The sequence below is a fragment of the Episyrphus balteatus genome, chromosome 3 (assembly GCF_945859705.1).
Source record: "Episyrphus balteatus chromosome 3, idEpiBalt1.1, whole genome shotgun sequence".
Classification (NCBI taxonomy): domain Eukaryota; kingdom Metazoa; phylum Arthropoda; class Insecta; order Diptera; family Syrphidae; genus Episyrphus; species Episyrphus balteatus.
The window spans coordinates 1,409,808-1,436,442 of record NC_079136.1 but is presented as its reverse complement, the minus strand read 5'-3'; the positions used below and the strand labels follow the sequence as shown (position 1 = coordinate 1,436,442).

The 26,635-nt window shown below is 29.4% G+C and overlaps 2 protein-coding genes and 1 long non-coding RNA gene across 8 annotated transcripts in view; 1 reads left to right on the top strand and 2 right to left on the bottom strand.

Annotated features, from left to right (window-relative positions):
- The window catches only part of LOC129914068 (uncharacterized), a 145,921-nt gene that overhangs the window by 46,326 nt on the left and 72,960 nt on the right, over positions 1-26,635 (top strand). The gene's annotated exons all lie outside the window — the stretch shown is intronic.
- Positions 1-26,635, bottom strand: part of LOC129914056 (fasciclin-1) — a 161,883-nt gene that overhangs the window by 97,074 nt on the left and 38,174 nt on the right. The gene's annotated exons all lie outside the window — the stretch shown is intronic.
- On the bottom strand, positions 23,307-24,837 carry LOC129914060 (serine protease 7-like). The gene is made up of 5 exons (XM_055993108.1): positions 24,710-24,837; positions 24,316-24,642; positions 24,150-24,258; positions 23,794-24,083; positions 23,307-23,724 (listed from the first exon to the last, which is right to left on the bottom strand). Exons 1-5 carry the CDS (start codon positions 24,786-24,788, stop codon positions 23,423-23,425), a joined length of 1,107 nt encoding a protein of 368 aa, XP_055849083.1. The 5' UTR covers positions 24,789-24,837; the 3' UTR covers positions 23,307-23,422.

Sequence of the window (26,635 nt, the reverse complement as noted above, 5' to 3'; positions counted from 1 at the left end):
ATAAGTTGCTTTTAAATTAAAAGTTCAGTGATAGATACCTACGCGGAATTCTAAAAACTATATTTGAACTTCAACCCACCTCGTATATTGTCAAGTGTTTTTTTTTTTTTTTTATTAATAACACTTGACATTTAACCCCTACACCGATCTTTCGACTTTTTGCACATTATCGACTGTCTTTTTTTATTTTTTTCTTAAGTTGATTATACTTTTTTCAAGATGTAAGGTGATTTTTGTTACTGCACTGATGAATGAGTCAAGTTTTTGTACTTTAATTGACATTCAGTAACAGTAACAATCAGATATATTACGATGATGGGGATGTCAAAAAGAAAAAAAAGTAGGTCCCGCAATTTTGACGGTTGACTAGAGGGTAAATGGAGAAATTTTATAGAACCCAAACTAAATGTATATCTAAACCAAAAGAGAAAAGTTAATTTTTTCAAAAACTCTAACGATTTTGATCAATATTTTTGAGTGTATTATGCTACAATAAATCCAATTTTTGAAGAAAAAAAAATGTATCCTGGAACCTACAAAAAACCTCTTTTTTCAAATTTTCAAAAAGAAAACACATTGTTAGATTTTTAAAAAAATATTTCAAATTTATTTTTTTGAAAAATTAATTTAAAAACGGGTTAATGAATCATTTGAAAATTTAAGTTTAGATTAATATTTGCTTAAAAATGCATTTTATCATTCCAACGATATTTGACTTACTTTCAAACGCGTAAATCACCAGCAGATGGTACAGTTTGTGACAAACATTTTTGAAGTAGTATTCACCACTTTGTTTTTATTTTTAAAATTTTAACTTCGACCCCCAAACATATTTAGATAAAATATCCTTCACATAAATACATTTTTAATTATAAAATTTAACACACATTTTTTCAAATATCACTTTTTAAACGTTTATGCAATAAAATCCACCAACTTTGAGATAGGTATAGCAAAATTGTTGAAAATTGCTCAAATACAATTCAAATTAATTGACGTTTGTATTGATTTGACATTTGAATTTGAATTTCTCAGCGATTTCAACCATGAAAGTATATTTTTGCTAAGTTCAACATAAATATTTATTAGAAACTTAGAATAAACTAAGGGTACGGCCACGTCCTGAGCGGCTAAGCATCTGAGCGGCTGAGCGTCAATCCTGCGCGTCTGAGCGACGTCGCTCAGCCTCTCAGCTCTGTTCTATTTTTGACGTGATAACGTCTTATAAATCGATGAACCATGGCAGCCACCATAAAAAAGTGACGCCATTTTCTCCCGTTCCACTCTCGCACTTTCGCAGTGCGGCAAACATTTTAATTAAAAATTAAAAATAAACTATTAGAGATACAAAAATCTTCTATAGCTTGTTTTAAAGATAATAACCTAAAGTTAAATACTCAGCGTTTCGAAATATGAATTTTTGAAAAACACCTACTTATTTTGGGTAAGAACATGTAGTCTATGACTGTGCGCATACATGTGCAAAAAATTGGTATTTCAAAATGGTTTTTGACCGAATAACGAGAAAAACAAGTTTTTTTGTCCCAAGTGTTTTTTAACCGTTTTTTATTTTTATCTTTTTTTCTTCAACAGATAAATAAATGAAATTTATATTGTAGATAGATAATAGACAGGACTATATCTGTGCATTTCAATCAATTTTTTAGTCACAATTTTGAGATAACGGTAAAATAAAGTTTTATTATTCAACAGGTTCTACCTTCTGATCTAAAGCAAATACAAATTTAATTTGATTTAACTTTATTGAGCATCCTGATGATGTTACCTTTCGTTTGGTATATCACACATAACTGTACATTCACTACAAGCTACACAATGTTAAATTAAAAAACTTGCGAAATACCTCAAAACACCTGAGGAGATCTGTTGATCATAAACAGCCACCAGTGTGGGAAGTACCGTAATCTCAGTTTGGAATTTGGACATGGTTGGCTTTAAAAAATTCTATCTTTTTTTCTAGGCATCGCATAAATAAGATTGAAAAGTCATATAAAAGGTGAAATTATAAGCTTTTACATGATATACAATTTTTTATAGGTTGTCTAAAAAAAATTGATTCAATAGCGTGAGAACATAAAATTATATGTTTTTTTTTTGCTTTTTTTGATGAAAATTGATCGAGTTCAAAAAATTTTAGCTCTTTTTGTAGATGCCTAATAGACATGATCGATATGTATATTTTGAGCTGAAGCAATAAGCGTTCAGGTGGTATAAAATTTATTATAGGTTGTTAGTTGTTATATCCAATAAATTAATTTTTGGGTGATGGAAATGACTTTTTCACTTTTTTCATAAGAAATAATTGTTTTTAATAAATTATTTTAATACTTTTTGCGCATTGTAAAAATTTAAAAATGGTTTTATTATTTAGAAGAAATATTTGGCTTTTTAATGGTATAATTTTTTTTTGTAAGCTTTTAAAATAAAAAAATTAATATAATGAGAAAAGAAAAAAGGTATTTTTTTTAGCTTTTTCTTGTAAATTATGATTGTTTGAAATAAATAAACGCTTCATTTTAAAAGCACACAACCTGTTTTCTTACGACGTTATCTCGTAAAATCATCGTCCGTAAACCGACTTTACAGACAACCTCTTTTTTAAATGAAAAGCTTATTAGGCAATTCTACCGCAAGACCAAGAACGTGCAACCCAGTCGTGGATATTATTTTAAATCGATGAATGTCCTAAGTTGCAACATGCAAGAACTGTCTTCTGCATATCTTTTTTGTTGCAAAGAATTCGGACCTTAGGCATAGAATATATTTAAAATTTGAAGCTGAATACTTGTTGCCTATACACATTTTAGCTCCGCAACCATCAGGAATTAGAATAATTTTGAAAAGGGAAAAAGGGTAAAATGCGAAATGGTTAGGTTGCTACGATTTTATCTTTACAGCATTGAATTTAAAACTAACGGTTTAGTTGCATTTACATTTACTGGGGTGAATTTAAAATTGAATATTATTAAGCGTTCTTGAGTTTCTGCCGGTACACTAGTATTCTTAAAGAATTTTAGGTTAAAAAACAAAAAAACAATGTGCGTTAACTTTACGGTTGAAAATTTTCAAACGCATTGCTTTGCCTCGAAAAATGCTTCATAAACAACTGAATATTTTGTAATTGCTTGAAATATAGTTCTCCAGTTTCCGGAAATTCACCGAACTACCTAAATATGGAATTCAACGAATCGTTTTCAACTTCTTTAGAAGTGTTTGGTTACTTTCCTAATTATTATCTTATCCAATAAATTCGTTAAATTAAAAAAAAAAAACGTAAATGAGTGCATCTTAAAATGTTTTGTGGTCAATTTTAAGGCATTAATTAAAAAAACTTAAATTTCAACGTAACTATTCATAATTAAATCGACAAGAAAAATTTCGGTTGTTATTCTTGAGTATCTCTCTTTGGTGCTTTAATTCAAGATTTCCTGTCAAAAATTCATCAAAGTGTTGACATTTTGTCATTATGAAACGTCAAGTAGACCTCACTTCATGTCATTGTTATTGCTGCCATGATCTTTTTGTTTAAACTTCTTCAGATTATGATTGCTCTCTTGAACTTATCCAAAGAGTGAATAACCTTTAATTCTTTTTGATACGCATTTCAAATTGATTTTCAACGTTCATTTAAAAAAACAAAACGTCATATGATGGGAAATTATATTCTCTAAAACTGACTTTTATTCATATTCATAATAGGATGCTGTGCCTTACCGAAACCGACAACTATAAAATCGCTATAAATGCTAACAAATGCGTGCAAGTCCTAATGAAGTTTTAATTAAATTTAATTGGATAAGACATTTTTTCAACTAGATGAACAAAAAAAAAAAAAACAAACCATCCTAACCGCTAATTATCACCGCCGTAAGTATATTTATAATACAAGTAGATATTATGCATACACGAAACTCTAACGACGATTATTGTGGGGGTATTTAGGAAATACGGAAAGAGATACTATATTGTATCATAGTCTCTCTGTGATGCTAGATTTTAATTTAAATTCTGGCAACGACAACCGCACCACTGTCAAAGGGCAATTAAAAGAAATTATAACAGTATAAAGCATAAAGTATATGAGAGTTCAAGTGTATGATGTTGTTTTGTTTTTTTTGTATCAAGTGCATTTTATAGAATTAGCACGCGTTCATTATGTTTGATGATGATGATGATGGTGAAAGATGGTGATGACGATGGGGGTTGTAATTTTAAGTGGAAGTTCAAACGCTTTTCTGACACACGCGTTCTGCTTGATTTATGAAGTTGAAATTCTATATTTACCATCATATTGCTACAGGGTGTCTTTTTTTTAGATTTGGAACATAACAAAACAAAAGATGCAGACATCTAAGGAAATATTGTCGGAGCTATAAGAAGACAGTTTGAAGGATCACTTTGCTGCACTTTTGTCTCTTTAAAATATATCAGTATTATAAATGTTCGAGTAAAAGATATGTACTCAAAGTCTACTTAAACTGTTTAATTAATTTTAAGTGTTGGAATTTTTGTTTTGAATTTCGAAATGTTTCACCGAACCATTGCATTGGAGCTTGATATAATCTAAAAAAGCTCATAAATATGAACATTTACTAGAAGCTGTTATTTTTTAGATTAATTAAATTTTATAATGTTCCTGTTGAAACACCCTGTTAAAACCAAAAGGAATTTACATACACACTTGAACATATAATTCATCGGAAGTGGTGCTTCTCCTGTTACTGGTGGTGCTAAAAATCTTGCTGCTGGGTGCTCCTTTTCAAAAGATGTTTACTTTGGCTGAGAAGTCAATTTGTATAATTTTAATCTCTTAGTGGTTTGGTTTCGCAGATAATTTAATGTTTTGCATGAAAGATTTCACTTGTGAGTTTGCTGATTTTCAAGAGGATCCTTACTTTCTTTTTTGGTAATAATAACATTGTATACCTTATTTGCATCTGTTTAAGCTGCAACACTAACAAAAACAATGTAATGAATTTTGTTTTAAATAAAAATCTATTTTGCGTACAAAATCTACTTTACAAAATGTTTCAAGCCGTTCATTCAACACAAATTGAAAATTATAATAACAAGAGTGTAGGGTAGGTACCTATTTGATTTTTAATTTAAAGCTTCTAAAATATAAACCTTCTCTTAAATTCTTTCACTCATTCATCCACCTTCAGAGTGTTGTAGCTGAAATAAACCAAATTTATAGCAAATTTAATGGTATGACAACGAACGTAAACTGTTTTTCTTAAAAAGACTGTAAAATAATTCCCAGAAGACTATAAAGTAAAGAGTTCTTCTTTTTGTTTCAAAGTTCGGTGAGTCTTATTTCGAATGATTTGCCTTTATTTCAAGTGTCCTTTAACTTTTTTAATAAATCTTTTGTAAAACAGAAAATATATTGGTTCTTTGAATTGGATTTTTTTTTATGGGAAGTAAAGAAAACCGGAACTTTTTGAAAGAAAGACTTTTGGGGAACCTTACTCTTTTGTAAGGAAATGTTCATGAAAATATATTATTTAATTAACAATTGAAAACCTAACAGATTTTAAATTTAACGATTTGTTAAGGTTGCTGATTTGCTTCACGATAACTGTAGCAATTTTAGACAATGTTATCAATTGTTGCACACATAGTTTGTAGATGGTTTGATATATTCTATTTTGAATGGGGCATTAATAAGCGTACGTTTATATCATCAATGTATCATATTCAATTGTTCATTATTGATTATTATTCAGCTGGAACCATTTAATCAGGCAACAAAGTATTGAATATAACAAAGGTTTGAATGCAGCATTAGCGTATACATGTAATAAGACTCTACACAAATATAACCTTAAGGTTTTCTTCGTCTGTGTTGTACTATCAATTTATCGTTCTAGTTAACAATGAAAAGCAGTTCTGTTTGTTGAAATATTTTGTAGTCCCAAGCTTAAAACCTTAAATTCTAAATTGAGGACACAAATATAGAAAACCATTGCAATGTTTTCACTCTTTTCATGTCATTATTACAAAAATTTCGAAAATTAACTTACTAAAGTTAAAACAAATAAATTAGTGAATTGAGAGTCAATCTAAATCGAGCCAAGTTCGGCTGTTTTATAATTAAGTGTCACACAAAAAAGCACTGATATATTTATGGAAGGGCATCAAGTTGTATGATTTTTAAATTTAATTTTTTTTTTAAATTGAATAATTGTTATTTTTTCAAAAAGGAGCAGTATCTTTTTAGCTGTTACTTCTAATCCCACTTACCCCAAGTCAAAAAAATTTATCTTTTCTCATTCCATTCAGCATTTTAAAATACGTTCAGTTTATGTATATGACACATATTCTTGCATATGCGGTTTAAACAAAAATCCAATAAATAAAAAAGCACGTATACGCCACAGTGTCTGTTGATAACGTGCAAATAATATGAAGTACAACTTTGGTCTAAATGCTAACACATCTAATCTAAATTAAATAAACATTTGCACTTAATAATTAAACAAAATGTTCATCTTCTTTTCGTCTGTCTTAATAAATGAACAGAAAAACTAAATCCTTTGAAATAAGAATCAAAAATTAAAAAAAAAAAAAAAAAAATAAATACAAAAATAACAAATAAACACAATATAAATAGCATTTTGTAGTTTCGGTTACTAAGTACTCAAAAAGTCCTTTTCAGTAATTTTTTACACATCCTGTAAAGCGACTGTAGCGCTTTTTTTTGTGCCTTAGGAGAACTTGAATCCTTTTCAACGGTAAATTTTTTTTTTGAGATCTCATACTACTTTTGGCAAGGCATTGGTGTAGAATTTTAAATTCATAGAACTTGTTGGCGATTAATTTGGTAATTTGACCAAAATAAGCTTTTTAATTCAGTTGTCTGATTGAAATATTTCATGGTTTTACGATGAAAAAAAGTGTTTAATAAAGGAAACAAATATTTCTAATAATTTCTAATATTTCTAAACTAATAGTTCAAAGCGCACTTAGATGCATTCTGTTCGGCTAACTTCCATGAAAAAAGTTCAACCATTTTTTCAGACTTAGTGCAATATTCCAATATGGGTTGTCCTCCGTATAAACCTCCCACCAAAACTGTTCTACGAAGTTTAAAGAATCAATGTCATCTACGATAGTAAGAAGTGCTCCTTAATGTTTAAAAGCATTCAATGATAATGAAAATGTCAAACTATCATCTATACCAAGTTTCAAGATTCTACGATACTTATAATTATAAGTGCTTCATAATGTTTAGTATAAGTTAAGCATAAATATGCGGTTACTAAGCTCCCTGAATTGAAAATATTAAATTTTCGATTTTTAATTATGTTAAATTTCATGTTTCCGCGTTCGAGAAAAGCGAACCATAATTTTGATGATCTGCCCTATATCAAAGTAAAAACTCATGCTTTAGGCTATTTTAACACCATTTTGAATTTCTGGTTGTTTTGATATAGAAGTAACTAAGTAAGAAGTAAAATGGCCTTAATTGGATCCTGTAAATAAGAGTCTAGTGCCAATAGTTACTAGAGGACTTGGCTGGGCATTACCGTTCAATTTCAGTTTGTGATTTTTGGTTAAGTGTTGAAAGTGAATTCTGCGATAATTCGGTTTATTGCTCTCATACTCTTAAAAAAAACAAAACGCTCAGCAAACAGCTCCATGATAAACAGAAAACGGGGTATGTTCATTTGGTTTTTGACAGTTTTGCTGTGTGACGTCATAATCATTTCGCAAATAAGATAGAGCCAAGGAACTTTTTTTTGTCTCAGTCAATTCTCAACCGATTTTTATAAGAAGTACCTTTTTAAATCTGATCTATTATAAAAATCTTTAAAATTACGCAATGGATTTTACTGAAAGGTTTCTCTAATTTAACTCACTTCCATTGAAATTGAAATATTTATAGTTAATATTGCTGTGAAAGCATACAAATTGCAGAATAAAAGAATCGATTTTATTAAATCATCTTACGATCAGATGAAAAATAAAATCAATTCATTTTTTTGTTTGTTTTGTTATCAATTAATTTCAATTATTGCAATTGAACACGTACGGAAATTCAAAATTCAATTTGAATCTGTTCCCAATGAATCATCATTTGGCTTTGCAGTGTCACCACTTGTCAGTCAACCGGATGGACGGAAGTTGTCTGTAACAATTAATTTAAAACAATGAACTTCGCATATTTGAATTGTAGAGATATTTTGTTGAATTAAATTTCATACAAATTCAATGAACTGTCCCACGAAACTAACAAATACGATGACAGTTGTTGAACCTGCGTTGCGACAAGGGAATTACATATTTCGTGACGTCCCAAATGAAATAATAATAACAAACAAAATGAAATGACTCATTCAAAGAACTGAAATAAAAAGGCATCATAAGCCTCCATAATAATACTCCAATTCCCCAGCCCAAAAGCCACATAAATATTGTTTCATCAATTTAGTTAATGAGCTCACAAATGTGAACCAAAAACCGACACAGCAAAAAAATAAATAAAAATAAAAGCAGGAACTTTTGTATTTCGTCGAAAATTATTGTGGTTCAATGCGGTGCTGCTCCATAAATACGGAATTCGAGTTGTGGGTTATGTTTGAAATGAATTTCAATTGCACATACGAAAATCATTAATTTAGCAATTCAATTCTTAATTATGAGCTTTTATGTGGGACAAAGTCAATTATACAATATTCCCCAGTATCCCACTTCTGTTTTCACATTTTTTATTTTTATTATTTATGAAATTGTACTCCCTCCCTGAGATACTGAATTAAGAAAATGATTTATGTTTTTATGTGAAAATTTATCTGTATCTGAGGAACTGCCTGCCTCTGGCATTAAATGTCATTCTGTTATTCACTTTTAGTTTACTAGTTTCTCATATTCATAAATTTGATATTCAAACAAGTGAATTATTGTTCTTTACATACAAAAACACATGTTTTCTCATTTCTTGTATTCGGATTCTTAGGTAAACGAACGATGTTGGGAATTAATTTAATTAAATTCATTTCAATTTAGGTCAATTGTTTTTTTTTGTTCTTGTTTTCTGAATACAATTGAAAAACATTTTGAATGTGTCAACAGTTTTGCATTTGAAATTATTCATAGATGCCAAGTAAATATTCCTACAGGATAAAGTTATGCATTCAGAAACTTAAAAACTGGATAGAAATTTAATTTAAGAAAATTTAATTTTAAGGTGCTATTGCATCGTTGTTTGCAAAGAACATTTGTCGCAATTGTTGGAAAATATTTAGAAACTCTATTCTATTTCTTTGTTAACACATACAATTCTTAAAGTAAACCAAATCATAAATACTTAATGTAATTTTTTTTTTCGACATCATAACGCCCCATAAATCTATGAACACCCGCTATATATAAGAGTTTTTACTGCTAAACGGCTGAAAACGGTTGAAAACGGTCGAAACATATTAGGCAGAAGAAATAGTTTTTCCAGTTATTCGGTGAAAAATCATGTTAAAAATCCAAGTTTTGTGCACACGTACGTTAAACCTAAAAGTTTGAAATTTATTGCAGTCTCTAAGTAATTCCTAAAAATAAATATGCCACTAAATATAAAATAGTTGTTTTTCAAATATTCATATTTCAAAAATCAGGGTCTAAAAAAATAAAATGCACGACTGGGGTCGCACGTAATTGCTCTTAAGGTAAAAATAACGCTTATGTTAAACCTTTTTTCTGAACAAAATTAGAAAAAATTTAAATTTTTATATTTTTTAAGGAATTTAATAAGAAGTGTAAAAAAAATAAAATCTGGTTTTGTAATTAATTAAACACTGTTTCAGTATCTTTAAATCGTAGAGCCGTTAAAAAAAAATAATTTCTTATAGGTACCTATAAATAACATTTTTCAAAAAAAAAATTGGTATGCCACTTTTAAGAAAATATTATTCAAAACATAAAAACGAAATTTCAATAAAATTCATCAACCCATTTCCAAAAAATTGATTTTTCAAAAAAAAAAAAAAAAAATTGAAATAATTTTTAAAAATATCTAAATTTGTTTTTTGAAAAATTTTGAAATTTTTTATATAATGATTGTTTTAACGTTTCTGTATAAAAATTCGAAATGTGTTTCGTAGTTTACGAGAAATTCATAAATAAAAAAAACGTTCTATGGCAGGTATTTTTTTTATTTCCAAAAAAATCTTTTTTCTGTCACACTGCACAAAAATTTCAATCAAAATCGTTAGAGCCGTTTTTGAAAAAAAATTAACTTTTCTATTTCCTTTATATGACAGGTACCGTTAGTTTTGGTCTTAAAAAATAACTTTCAATTTGTCCTCTAGGGAATCACCCAAAACTGTTAACTACCAAGTTTAAAGTCAATAAAAAAAATTTCTAGGTACTATTTATAATGTCCACTTTGTCCAAAGGTCTATCCCTTGAAAAGTTTAAAAACAAAACTATTAAAAACTCAGTATTTAATTCTTTTAAAAAAATTTTTTTTCCAACACTTTTGCTATTCTTTTTACAAATTTAACCAAAAAACTAAAAAAATTCAAGTTTCTACGGCTTACCGTTTAGAAAATTTTTTTGTTTTGTTATGTCATTTTACCCCTAATTACCCTTATAAATGATTGAATTTTTATCAGGATATAAGTTTTCTTAATTTGGACTTCGTATTAAAAAGGAAATTGCAATCGCGAAGTGGAATCGGAGAATGAGTCATGCTTTTTCTTGTATACAAGGAGTTTATGGTCACAAAAATGTTCCTTTTTGAGTTTTGACACAGATTAAAAAGAAGTACAGTAAAACCCGGATAAGTGCCTCTCGCTTAAGTGCCTAAACCGCATAAGTGCCTTTGTTTTTTAGAACCAAAATTTTAAGGATTTTTTCATATAAAACTCATCTTTTAAGTACCTTTCGCTTAACTGCCTTTCCCGCTTAACTACCTTCTATTTTAAATACTTATAATTTAATTTACTTGCAAGAAATTCTTTTAAGTACACATTTGAAACAAGTTTCAGCAGTAAGAAAAACTTCATTTGCTAAAGAGCTTTAAGATTCAAAAATTCTACTAAAAGTAGAAACTAAGTAGTTAGTTATTTTAAACTTTCAAAGTTATTTTGTTTGTGAAGATTCTGTTCTTAATAACATTGGTCGGCAACGAAAATAGAGCAGGAAGCAAACCCTACTTTTCTAAGGGATTTTTGTGTGCTGAGTCCGAATCCGAAGTCAAAATTTCACTAGCACGTCACGTTTTCGAAATACTTGAATATTAACAGGTCAAAAACGCGTTTTTTGGGTACATTTGACGTCAAATTACATTACCGTTAAGTTATTTTTTTTTCCAAAACTACTTATGCAATCTCGAAACGCCATATTAAAACGTCCTTAAGTTACTTATTTTATTTTCAAATTTATTTTTTTTTTTCCCGAAGATATTGAAAAAAGAAAGGAGAATGGGCAAGTTTGTATGGAACGTGGACGTTACGCGGCCATGAATGAATTTATTATTTTTTGATGTAATTAAGGTTTACATATATTTTGCAGAAGTTTTATCCTTGTGACGTATTTCAAAAACGGATAAAATGCATTTTTGCATTTAACACTTTATATAGATTGTCTCATTGTTATAACTTAATCGTGTATTTTAAGTGCAAAAAATGATACTCTGGCATTTTCCCTGATTCTGAAGACCTTTAACTTGAATATCCAACCACTAGAACACAAACTATAAGCATTTTAACACAACAATTTCAAGCCTATTTTGAGAGTTTCGTTGTTCAATTTTTTGTTAGTTTGAACTGTTTGAAAACTTTCGAACAAAATCTTGAAATGGTTCTCTAAAAAATCTTATATTATGAGTTCTATTGGTCGGATTTTCAAGATTTATGTCTTCAGACTCAGGGAAAATGACAGAGCATCATATTTTATGTTTCAAATAAAAATATAAATCAATTTGTCCTTCATACATTGAACAATGCATTTACAATACTAATACTGCATTATCTTGCATTCTTAATGCAATACAGGGAAACGTCCATAGTAAAAGTTTTTCCTATGTTATAATTCTTTCATTTGATACCAATTTCATTAATGGCCGCTCAACGTCCAAAATGCCCATTCTCCTTTATGATAAATATCTCCAAATCTTGCTTGTTTTTTTCCAAAGAAATGAATGGTTTTTGAACCAAATTCCAGATTGCGACTTCTGTTTTTGACTTAAAAAAGCACCATATTACGGGAAAATATATATATTTTTGACTAAACATCAAAAAGAACTAAATTGAAAATTAGTTTTTGGGAGTTTATAGCGAAAATAGTGATGAGTGTAGCTCAAAAACTAGACGTGAAAGAATAAATCTGTAAACAGTTTTGAATTCAGCACACTAAAGTTAATTAAAATCAACTTACAAAGTTCTTGCTCCCGACCAGTGTAATCAAACATGTTTTTTTTATATTTTTTAGTAAATATAGAGATAAGTGCCTATGAGCACTTAAGCGGGTTCTTGTAAGTAACTTACCCGCTTTAGTGCCTAACAAAACGGGGCATTTAAGGTGAGGTACTTATCCGGGTTTTACTGTATAAACTATAAATTGAAACATGTCGCCTTTAGATACGTTTAAATTGTATTCGCCATCTTAAAAAAAAAGCAACTGACATAAACTCTTTAAAGCTCACTACACAGTTTGTTAAACTATAAAAAAAAGAGGTTATTTGATATTTTTTTTTTTTTATTTTTCTTCCAAAGCTTCGAAATAACATATTCTTTTTCTGTATTTATGTCATCATTTTAAGCATTTATGTTTGCTTGTTTGCACTCGTATAATAATCTTTTATGTCGCAAGAGTTGAACTAAGCTCTAAAAGTATTATTTATCCTTAATCTTCCTTAAAGACAGTCTGAGCTTTGCCAAAGTAAAAGTATTAGTTTTCACATAGAATAGAATATTATTGTCTTGTTGCATAGGTAACTGTATATGGTTTATAGGTGTGCTATATACCTTTATAATAATCATGTGTTTATGTGTAACTTAAGATGTTATAGGCACATATACAGAATTATATCCTTTCGTACATGGTACTTGCGTGCTAATGTTTTCATTTCATTGCGCAACAATAAAACGAAATAATCCCAAAGTCTTTGTAGGTTAAGTTTCATAAGTCGTCCTGCTACATAAAATAGTTATCAGTTTTGAAAGGTATACGAATAACTTTTTCTTTCATTAATTATTTAGCCAAAAAAAAAAAAAAAAGAATATGTATTTTTTCCATTTTTGTTTTGAAAAGAATATAATTCAATCAAGGTTTTATTGTTTCCTTTTAAAGAAATGAATAGATAATAAAACTGAGAGAGCATAATAAAACTTTATCTGGGCTTAATTTCCCTTGCGAATTGATCAATAAATGAGTATGAATATGATATGATTATGATATCTCAGTATAATATTCATAAAATTAACAAATTACTGCAATCAAAAAGGCTCGCTGTTGAAGTGGTTCTACATTTCAACTTTCGCTTAAAGCATTTGAGCTACTAATTCAATTAACTATTTCTAAGAGTTATTTACTAAATAAAAGAGGGAATCGTTTTACTTTTTTGCAAAGGTGTTTGTTTTAACTGGCGCCCAAGCAGAGAGAGACCCAACATTTAAACTGTGCCCTCTTTCCAACAAATTGTCACACCTTTTTTTTTTTGTAATTTAACTAAGCTCATTTAGACATTTACATGACAGCTACCAGACAGACTGACAGGCAAGCTTCTAAGGTTTCTTTCTCTCCTCGTCATCATCAACATCGGTGACGTTTGATTGAAATCTCAAGTAGGTTGTTTTTTTTTTGTTGCAAGTCATAATCCAAACCTTGAAGTAAACAAATTTTGATTTGATTCACAAAAAAACAGAGTGAAAAAAGATTTATTTCCTTTCGGAAAATGTGTTATGTAATTTTGAACATTTTTTAGTATATCAAGAGAAAAAAAGTGTGAATAAAAATTCAAAACTTATGACGAGTAAAACAAGCTGTCATCAACTATACACAGTTATCACATTGTGTATACTCGATGTCAACTCCTTTAATTCAATTTCTTATACTGAAGTAACACACACACACAGACGATGATATTGGGAACCTTAGAAATGGTATAAAGAACATTAGCTTTAGCGAAGTAACATGTTTTTTACTTATTTCAAGGAATTCATAAAAACGCTAGCTCTGTGCTAACAAAACAAAAATGCAAACCTTGTTTCAAATTCACATTAAGCAACCCATCAACTGTCATTTTGTCATAACATGGAAGTTACACAAAAAATATATCTAGACAAAAAACAAAGAAATTAGGGGAGAATGGTGTAATTCGAAAGAAAAGTCGATTTCGATGTAAGTTATTTATTTGATCTATAGTTCAAATATTGGTATCCTGTGGAGGTTTTAATCAAAACCAACAATTAGATTCTTTTCACAGCCTAAACGGGTTAACGGATTTTCTTCAAATTTAGTACAAAGTTGTTTTTTTTTTTATAACTAGCTTAGGAAGTTTACCCCACAAAATTTTGCAGTTATTACAATTTTCTCGAAAATGGCTCTAAAGATTTTAAATGATCTTTGCATACGTATTCAATTGCAATAAAACTGCATTTTAAGTTTTCTTTTAAATGAAGTAAAATAACATTGAACGAAAATTTGTTCTCTTGTTGGTTCTTCCCGTATATCAACCAAATTTCTTTAAAATTTATACAAAGAAAATAAAATAAAATAAAATAAAATAAAATAAAATAAAATAAAATAAAATAAAATAAAATAAAATAAAATAAAATAAAATAAAATAAAATAAAATAAAATAAAATAAAATAAAATAAAATAAAATAAAATAAAATAAAAAATAAATAAATAAATAGTAAAGTTTCTTTCAAAGCAGCTTTGTCCCAACTTTGTTCCCTTTGGATATTGCTTAAATTTTATTTCCGAAGACCGCTCATCTCTTAGTATCACAAGTTAATTTATTGGTTTTATAGATTAATTCATTAACATGCTAAATTTAATATTTTAATATTAAACTGCATGGATTTCCCGCTAAATTTCAATATATTGGTTTCAGATCTCTTAAGTTAAATATTTGAAAAAAAAAAATGAAAGAACGTTCTGCAGCTCATTTCAGCACACCTAGCTAGAGCTGAGGGTGCTATTGTGATAGCTGCTCTCAATCACTCTGCTCTTCCACTGAGAAAAAACAGTTGCGATTGCTCTTCAATATCGTTGCTCACTGCTCAGTCACAAGCATTACAAAAAATCCAACCCAATCGAATTTGCTGTTGTACTATTTTTGTTCTTACAATGATAATACATTAATGAATATAGGATGCTCAAATCAACAGGAAGAACAGTAAAAATGTTTTATAGTATAACTGCTCTCTGTTCTGTGTTACTTAACTGCTTTACTATTTCACTGCTTTTTTATGAGCATTCTGTTCTTCATATCTAATAATTTGATTAACGATGAAAAAAGCAAAGACGTAGAGAAAAATTAACTATAATGATGACAAAACAGAGTAAAACAATTAGAAGTACCATTGTTTTAGTGCAGGCATTCAAAGAGTTATTTCTTTTGTATTCTTTACTTTCAATTATATTTCAAATCAGAAAGAAATTTAAAGAGTAACCTGTGGCGTTAATTGCTATTCAAAGAGTGATTATATAGCAGCTTTAATAGCTGTTCTTTTTGTATGCTATACTCACTGCTCTTTAAAAATAGCTCTTTAGCCTAGCTGAAAAAAGTTAGCCATTTTCACCTCTGCCAGGTGACGACTTAACCCAAAGTATTAAGGGGGGAAATCCCTCTGGACGACAGCTTTTTCAATAATTTTTTTTGGAAAACTGAAAGCATTTATTGAAATTTGGGAAAGTATGTGATATTATTGATATTATAAAGTATTGATACAATTTTTTTGAAGTACAACAAAAAAAAACAAAATGGCGGCTCTACAGCTCTTTTATGTTGACGCCTCGAGTTTGCGCCGTGCAATGTCCAATCCAGAAAATTATTTATAATCAAAAAAGAAATTTTTTTCCAATAAAATATATTTATACGCATTGCATGAACCTAAATTTAGTAAAAAGCGTAAAATAAAAATTAGAGACCAAAAAAACGAAAAAACACAATGTTTTTTTATAAACAAATTGTTAAAAAAAATATTTATTGTAGAAATGACTACTAAACTACTTCCTTGCTAACTTCTTCTATCAAATTTTGTTTATTCTCCTTTGCCCATTTCAAAAAAACAATCCAAGTCTCCCCTATACTAAAAATGTATCATTTGTAATGAAATGACGCATGAGGACAAAGACCCATAAAACCACCAGCAGCAGAGTATTATTTGTGCTGTGTGCGATTCTTCGTTACTTTCAGGTAGGTACTAGGTACGTGTGGGTTCGCGTAGGGTATGAGTATGAGTACTTTGAACAGAGAGCACCTGTCGCCAAAAAATACGATAATAATCAAGAATTAATTACGTGAATATTTCCTTGAGTGCTTTTCTGGTTAGCCAATATGCCGCTGCCGATGCCATACCCGTTGCCCTGTGTGCTAATAACGACAGAAGAATTTCGTGGTTGTGACTTTGTTGGATGGTATAATGACGATGACGACCTGAAACAAGCAGAACCAGCGCCGCATAGCCGATGGCCGCTATAGACAACACAACACCGACAAAAAGGGTGTAATTGAACATTCAGTCAGGTAAAAGATAGAATTGAGAGATACTCTTGGCAGGGAACTGGGAGATTTTTAATTTCTCTTTTTTTATTTTCATTCTTTTGATGAAATCAGTCACCATGCATCGTGGCGTTGGTTTGTTTGTTGTGACCATTGGGTTGTACGCGAGTATGTTACATGTCACCAATGTCAATAGACAGAGAAAGACACCAGGTGGCCAAAGGCACACACCCCGAAATTCTTGTATAAACATTTAGATTATATTTGTTTCGGTAGACAAACAGTTGCACTTTGATTGGGGAAATTCAATTGAATTAAATGGGGGGGATTCTTTTTTAAGATTTTTTATCTACGTTAATGGGTAGATAGGTATTTAAGATTTTTATCAAGCATTTAATTCCAGAAATTGACGAGGCAAATTAAAATTTCAACAATTTGGAGATTTACACTTTTCAAGAAGGTGAATCAGAGGCGAAAGGAAAAAGGGTGACTTTTCAAATTCACGCAAGTAGAACTTCGGGGTAATCAGCTTATAACTAATTACTTAAGAGCCCTTCATTGCGCCTTGGGGATATCCTTTTAAATTAAATTGTACAGGAGTTGTTGATTTTGTAAAGGTGCGTCAATTTGGTGACGACAATTAGCCGCAGAATAAATCGATTTAACGCTGATTGATGTTTTATAAAAAGAGTTTTTTCTTTGGATTGACAACGCCAACAAATTTTTAACTTTGAAGTGAAGATGTTGCCAATTGCTACAAGTTGCCAACATCTTACGTTAATACCTACCTCTTTTTTGTAAATTGACTGAATTTAATATTGGCAGATTGATGATCAAGAAAAAAAAAGTTTGGAAGTCATAGAAATTGGACAGAAGGGTGTTCTTGTAGCCGTGTTTTATTGGGAACTGTCTATACTCTACTCAGGCTAGTAAAGTTTTACACAACAAAGACAGTAAATCGGAAATTTTCAAACTAATTTGGTGGCATCTCAGCCTTATAATCAAACATTGTTAACAAAAAACTTAGTTAAGTAAGTTCTTCCATAAATGATAGATGGGTACAATTTTATAGGGAAGCTATATAGGCAAGACTACATTTGTGCACAATTTCAATATACTCATAGTCACATTTCTAAGATAACGGTAAAAAGATGGCATTTTTTGACACTAACAACTTTCTACATTTTACTTACAAATTTGATTTAGGTAGCTCAACTCTATTTCGAAATAAGATAATACATAGCCGTGTTTTATTTTCATCGTGATCCAGATCAGATCATTGTATTTATTTGCGTTACAAGAAAAAAAGGATTTCGCTTTGTTATTGTAACGCAAACAAATATCTCTTTCACTGTGGGGGAAAAACGCAACGTAAAATGAAATATGGTCAACTTTAATTTAGTGTTAAAAAAAGCTTACACGAAACAATTTTAATTAATGTTGAAACAGCGTAAAATTGTCAATTGATAGACATTTTGGTATAACGGTTGTCAATTGATAAATTGTTCTCTATTGTACAAATTGATCAAAATACAATTGTGAATAGGCGCTTTTTTGTTTTGACGTTTCATTTCAAAAAAAATGTAATGAATTATTTTTTTCTTCGTAATGAATTAACTCTTGATTTTATTTTTTTTTTCAAAGAAATGTATTTTTGCCCTGCGTTTTTCCTCTTGTGAGAAATTAAAATTTATCCATTTGGGACAAATGTGCGTTTCTAAGACGCTTAAGTTTTAATTTTAATTTAGTAAAAAACTGATGACAACAATTAGCGGACAATGAGTTTAAAATAAAAACCATTCACATATTCTTCTCGTAAGTAAAGTCCAACGAATGGCTTCCTCAAATCGAATTTCTATTTTATTTGACTGAAAATGCCCAAAAACGACGTTTTTTAGTAAAAAAAAAAATATGATTAGAAAAATCTATCTGGAATAAATTTACAATTGATGGAAAATTTGATACATAGCAAAATTCTTGACATGCATAATACCGATTTTATGAAAATAACTATTCACAAAAGATCTCAAATTCTTAGCAAGGACACAGTTTACCAAAAGTTTTGATATTCTATCACGGTAATACCTATTCATTCCTATCGTGTTGATATTTGACAACCATCATAATAGGCGCCTTTGTCAGCCTTTTGCAAGTTGCAGTTTATCACAGTAATGTTCAACAGTGAGATAGCCTGATGGTAAATTACTTGCATGGTGACCCAAGAGTTGTAGTATCGATCACCAAGGGCTGCTAATTTTTTGATTTAAGGATGTTTTATGATTAAAAACTACTTTAAATTAACATTGTTATACGTTTTCGTTTTTTTTATTTAAGTTATTTTTTTTTTTTCAAAGTGGTGGAATATGTTGAGTCAACGGGCAATTCTTCACAATTCAAAATCAAATTTTCTTCCCGAGGATTCCGATCAATTTCCGATTTTTGGGGAATGATTCATTGTAGCCAATAGCTTTGTTGGTGATGAAAGACCCCGAACAGTTAAACTTTTGAAGATTGTCAAGGACTGTAATAAAAAGTAGAGGGATCAGCAAACTCTCCTGAAGAGCATACACATTGATTGAAAATTTTTCCTACTTCCTTGAAGTTAAATGAAGTTATTTGAATGTACAAGCAGAAATATCGTATAGTTCCAAACTCAGTAAATACTGTCACTATCGGTGCAGAACCTTATTGTCTTGAAGAAATTGAAGAAAAGTTTTCAAACCTCTGGTATAGGATTCCGTATTTTTTTCTTGAAGTTGGGCACACTTCTATTTCGTTTTTTTCTTGTATTTCGTGTATTACACTTCAAACCGTTAATTTTCAAATTACTGAAAAGTAAAAAATATTATTCCTTTTGTACCTACAACCTATAAGATAAGTAGGTATGCTTCTTTTTTATTATTCGATATTTCAGTAGTAAATAGGGAGTTTGAAGTCGTAGGTAGGTCCATCTTTTGCGAAAGGCTTAGATTACCTACAAAAAAAAAATTCATATACATACGTATACTATACCAACTACTTTTTATTTATAATTAATTTGATAACGAAAGTGAGAAGTTATGAGTTCCTTATCCACCCACAGGATATTTTTAATATTTGAAAAGAACAACAGAATTTTAAATAACTTTTTGTTTCAATCCTCTTAACAATTTTATTATATTAATATCTTAACTAGGCTGGTATTTATAAACTTTTATGAAGCTTTTGTAACTCACTTTATTTACACGCTTATGATTTTTTTGTTCACTCCTTCACATATCGTCTGGCACCCTCTGGAGATCATATTAAGAAGTTTACTTTACTTTTGCTTACAATCTTCAATAACATTTAACCTATCACTTTTCGTGAAAGTTTTGAATAAATTAAAGTGTTAAATCTCACAGGGATAAAAAATGATGGTTTTATATACAGGTGTTCCCTCTTTCGTGGTGTGTGGGGTTGAAAACAAAAAAAATAACCTTTTTGATTAAATTTCACCCTAAAACAAATTTCTGGAATCTTCATAAAGAAGTCAAAATATATGTTAACAAAACTCAAAATAAGCAAGAAAAAGAAACCTCTGCTGGATATAACACAACTCCCACGGTTTATGTTATCCCTTCGCATTTTCAGGGATGAAACAAGTCTATTTGCATTCATTGACGTGTGTTTTTTTTTTTTCTTTTTTTTTTTAAGCAAACACACTTTTTTCTGTTTATCTTATCTTTTCTTGGCAACATTTTTAAGACTGACACCTGCGCATCGCATAATTTTTTTTTTTTTTTTTTTGCTAAAGAAATCATTAAGATGCTTCAACTCTTCTTCCAGAAACACAAACATGCTACACCCTCAACAAAAAAAAAAAAATTAAAAAACATGAAACGAATGAAAAAAAGAAAAAAAAAATCCATAAAAAGTTCATTAAACTTGAATTTTATTTTTATTTTTGTTTGTGTTGTCCTAGTCGTAGCTTAGCTTGTTCCTTGACAACACAACAAAAAAACGCGCCACACAAGAAAAATAATAATAGAAAAATTCCATATCAGATGGAAACACATTTCATAATTGCATTTTGAATATAACTAAAAAGGAATCTTCAACCAAATTGGTCCCCAAACGAATATTTAAACGTCCTTCATCGTCGTCGTGTCATAGTCGTATTAGTTGTGTCATGTATGTCCTGCAGATAGAAGAAAGCATAATAGGAGCTACGTGCTTGGCATCCTTATAATAATTTTTGTGTTGTTGAAACAAGAGTAGAAATATCTGTCATGATTCATGAAATATTTAAATAAGTTAGAATATACGTTTGTTTAATTTTTTTCTTTTTTTTTCATTCAAGATGAAGAACAAACAAAAAATCATTACAAGGTCAGGTTCATTACACATAAACATCCTTCGTTGAATTTTAATGAGGTAAAGAAAAAAATGAGATAAAAATTAAAATACAACAAGACGAGTATATATAAACGAAATCATCAGAAATTGGATTTATTTCAAGAAAAATAAATTGAAATATTGAAGCACTTCCAATTGATTATGTTCCATTGCTAAGGCGAGACGAGCTAAAATTCCTAAAATAAATTTGATGAAATTGCCAAAATAAATATTAAGCTAAGTGGCTGCACGTCTCACGACTGTGTTGTATGAATTTGATCATGATTTTTGAAGCAATCATTGAGTGAAAAAATTATCGGATAACCTTGGTAAAATTGATCTTGTTGTAATATGCTTCGTATGTCAGAAAGAAATTTAAATTTATCACGTGTTTTAAGTATCAATTCACATCAAGACCTTATGCTGAATTGTACTTTTGATCCAGATAAGTCAACTTCAAAGTTATAACCTATGAAAAAAATTAGCTTTGCTGCAATAGGCTGCAATAAATTTGACGAAAATTGTCAAGACTTTGACTTTTTGAAATTCTTTTCATACTTTACTGATATAAACTTTGACAGTAATACTGACATGACAACATTGCTTAGCTAATGTCAAATCTAAACAAGAATTGTATACCTGTTATTGTTGTCTAGTGCTTTTCCATGTTTGGAACAAATCATTTGTAATTTCCCTACACAAGAAAGGCACGAAAGAAGAAAGTCAAAATTATAGGGATGAAGCTCTAGATTATCATTTATTTCTAAACTAGGTATTTGAGAATCTATGCGAATCACTATGTTTAAGTTAAAACAATCATTGTCCTGAATCAACACGGTATTACCAAAAACCAGGTCTATTGTGACTTTTCTTGAGAAGCTAGTTAAAAACTGTACCAAATTCTTCAAAAATTTAAGTGACTTTTCTTATGCTTAATAAAACACATGAAAAACTGTGTTTTATTAAAAAACTGTACCTTTACATTCTGCATTTTCACAGATTTAGGTATAATGTTCTCACTTCAAATTTAGCTAATAGTCAAACTTTCTCGAAAATCGACTTTTTGTTTTTATACTTTTTTTTTTGAATATTTATGAAAATTTTTGTGTTAAAAACAATATCCCAAAATATTTTTGAAAATTTTTTATTTTTATAAAAGAAGTTATAAACAAATGAAATTTTATACGTATTTTTGTTTAAATGACTGCATCTCAGAAATGAGTGGATTAAAATTTATGAAATTTGGTACAAAGTCAAATTTTCGCATAAATCGGAAGAATTATATGTTAAAAATAATGTTCCAAAGTATTTTTGAAAAATTTCAATTCTGCTAAAAGTTATGAGAAAATGAAATTTTGTACGTCTTACAAATCTCTACAAATTTTTTTTAAATAACAAATTATTTATAAATTAATAATAATTTTGCTATAAACAATTACATTTTTTACTAGCTTCTGGAGCACGTAGGACAACCATTTTTCATATATTCTTATATTTGAAATTTTATAAGCTTTCATTATCTGAAAGAAAATTTTAGTGCAATTCATAAAAAAAAAATTTATGGCCGTTTTAAATATATGCTGGCGAAGACCTATTGCGTTTTATAGAACTTGTTACACCGAATACAAAAACGGTATTTAAAAATTCCGTAACACCCCCAAAATTTGTACTTAGCGCAAATGAAACTGTTTAAAACTTCATCCATTAAAAGAAATCTAACTTCGTTAAATCTTCGTTAAATTTTAGATTTTTTGACTGTTTTATAAAGAAGACATATATTGTTTATAACATTTGGTTTGGTATTTGGTTACACAATAAAAAAAAAATAAACTCTTAATTAATAAAATTATTTCCAAACCCAAACAAGGTATTTTTTAGTTTTGCTTTATTTGGTTAAACCAAATCAAATTTTGTATACATTATTAAAAAGGTCTAAATGTCTTCTTTCTAAAACATAGTCATAAAGAAAATATTAAAATAATCAAGAAGTCGATTTTAGGTCACCTAAGTGGGTCAGAAAGTCTTAGTCGGTGCTTTTAAAAAATTTCCCATCAAATTATTTTTATTCTGGTATACCGCAGGGCATCCATTTAGAGCCTATTATATTTATTTTATTTACATATAAAAAGTGAAATAATAACATTACTGTAAGGAATTCTTATCCACTGAATTATCCACTGGATCTGACTCATAAAAACGAGGATTCTAAATCAATATTCCGAATTGAAACAGACTAAAAAATAACTAAAACCAATTTTAATTTACTGGACAAAAATTTCTTTATTTTCATTTCATTCTCGAGCTTAATTGGCGTTTAGTTTTTTTGTTTTCGTTTTGAATATATTATCAATCAGCTTAAAGTAACACATATTATGGTCTAATAGTGCTTCTGATCCAAGATTCAAAATCTGATACTTTTGTATAAACTCCTGGCCATTCATCAATTCCACATCTATTAAATGAATTAACACCTTCAATAGCATAATTAATTTTACCCCCTCCGCTCATAAGCGGTTCACCAGAGTCACCTACGCAACTGCCTCTAAACGATTGGTCACCGGCACAAAGTTGTGAAGATGCAAGTTGTATGCGTCTTGTTGCATATTTTTCAGAACACTCCTGAAAATCTATGATGGGTATGAATACTTTTTGCTTAATGTAGCTTTCTCGACCTATCAAAGAACAGAAAGTTATAGCATCTTTAAATACACAAATTAAAAAATCCCTAAAAATCAACTCACTTATAGTAGTATCACCCCAACCAGATACTATTAAATTAGTACCCGTTGTCAATGATGATGGTTGACCCAATGCCGATGGCAAACAAATTGGTTTGATATATTTTGTATAAGTAACAACTTCATCTAAACGAATAAGTCCAATATCATTTTCCCTATTTCGATTTGACTCATTGTACTGCGGATGAGGTATTGTCGCTTCAATTTTCATATTAACAAAAGTATCGGCACAAATTCCTCCCTCACAATCGATTTCCACGGAGAGATCATATTCTCCAAGTCGAACACGATTTCTAAACAAAAACAAGTGAAACTTACTCCAAAAATTGAGAAGAAAAATTTAGAGTACAAACACATACAATGGTCCAACTCTTTGAAGAATGGCTCCTGTAATGCAGTGTGCTGCAGTTAAGACGTATCTTGAATTGATAAGACTTCCCACACAGTAAAAAACGGACCTATTATCATCTTTTAAAAAAAAATTAAACTTTCCAAGAAGTGATCCAAAAAAAATTCTTCACCTACTTTGAATATCCGAGTGCTCCAGAAGTGCCAACCAAGGAAATTCATCCAATGAAGGGTGAATTCCATTTAAGATACGGTTACCCGGTGAAACTTTTCCACATTGTGGCACAGAAGGTAAGATATTTCCTTCTCCATTGTTAACTGAGGGTTCCTCAGTTGGACAACAAACATGCGGTAAGCTACCAATTCCATTCTCACACTGAGATTGTTTCGCAAATTGTTTATCAGCGTCCGAGAGAGGTGTCTTTGAAATAAGTGACAGAAGAGGTGCGCAATCGCGTATTGAGATGCAAGTTCCATTTTTGTTATATGGAGTTGTACAAGAATCTGACGAAAAAATCAAGAGTAACAAATATTTTCTTACTTTGCTGATAAAGTGTAAAGAATAACTTACTTTCCGCTCTTGAAAATTGTACTAGAAGACATGCAACTAAAACACCTATCATTAAATTACTAGTGTATTTTGAAAACATAATTGTTTCTTCTTTTCTCTTTGACACAAAGTTAAGTTCAAATATTTTTTCTTTAAAGCAGAGACTACCTACCGACACGATCAATGAAAGAATACGACTGCACTGCAAACTTCTGAAACTTTATGCCTTATGAACTTCCAAAGCTATCAGAGTTTTTACTATAAATTCTCAATAAGTCGTTAGGTTTCTGTTGATTTGTTGCAAATTATGACTCGGTCGTGGGTTTTTCAAGAAAATGTTTTCTTAAAACTGGCTTTTTTTTCTGCACTATTTGTATGTGTTGAAACACCATTTCATTAAAGTGTAACAAAACTAAAATAGAAACGTTACACCGTAGATAAGATCGAAGTGGTAACACTTTGTTAATTGCATTCACAATAATCAATGCTAGATAAGATTTAACCTGAAAGTTATAGAAATGATGCTGTATTTATTAATACGAAGTAAATAATCTTGGGATAATTTTCAATAATTTAGTCATGTCAAGAAATGATACTTGATTTTATGTATAGTAGGGGAAAGGTGCGAACAGTGAGACAGTGCAAACAGTGAGACAATCCATTTTTCTCTTTTCTGAAAATAAGCACAGTAACGCTAGTTTGGGTCAAAACGTTTATTTCCATGTGTGCGTCTTTTTTTTTTATTTTGTCCCGACTAAATTAAAGCTGTCCATTTTCCTACACCGTAAAATATCACACAAAATCAGGTGAAAGAAGTTTTTGGAGTGTTATAAAAAGAGTGTATAACACAAAAAAATCTAGTTAGTGGACAGAACTTTTTTTACATATGTATTATATTTATGTATATTAGACTGATTCAAAAAAAATTTTTTTTTTGTTCAAAGCATTGTTGGAAATGACGATAAAAAAATAATGTAAAAGTTTCAGCCCTTAATGTTAACATTTAGTACAGCCGCATCGCAAATTTCTATTTCCCATACGATTTGTATGGGAAAGATTGTGTATTTGTGTTTAGAATTGTTTATCTTTTTAATGATTCATCTAAAAGGCTTGACAAAATCATTTTCTTTTATAAAATTGTCCGCTCTACAAAAAAGCTTTTAATAATTTTTTTGATTTACCCCCGCGTTTCGAAGTTATTCAACTTTAAAATATAAAAAGTAATTTTTTCTCATTTTTTTCCGATTTTTTGACGAAATTATTAGGTTTTTCAAAAAATTTGGCAAAATTTTCGAATATTTGTATTCTATGTTGTGTTTTGGTTTCACAGATCTTTTTATATAACTTTCAAACCCCTAATACATATTAGATTTCTTCAATAAATTTGAATTATTCATTTTTTCAACTAAAAATTGTTTTAATTAATTTTTCGCGTCCGTTTTTTTTAAATTTTATAAATGCAATTTTGTAGAGCGTTCAATTTTATACTAGAAAATGATTAAATCTAACCTTTTTGATTAACTATTATAAAGATAAAAAAAATCTAAACACAAATACACAATTCTTCCCATACAAATCGTATCGGAAATAGAAATTTGCGATGCGGCGGTACTAAATGTTAACATTAAGGGCTGAAACTTTGACAGTATTTTTTTATCGTCATTTCCAACAATATTTTCAACAATGCTTTGAACAAAAAAAAAAATTTTTTTTGAATCAGTCTAATGTAGGTATATGTTCTTTCATAAAAAATATCATGCAATTAGAATTCCTTCTCGTTTTTTGTAATTTTATATTTTTCCGAAAAATGACGAAAAGTAAGCAGTGAGACATTATGTAAAAGCAAACAGTGAGACATAGATTTTTAAAAAGCAAACAGTGAGACGTAGATTTTTTTTTTCGTAGTGTTTTTTCTTTCGTTTTTATTTGGCTTTTTGTTATTATTTT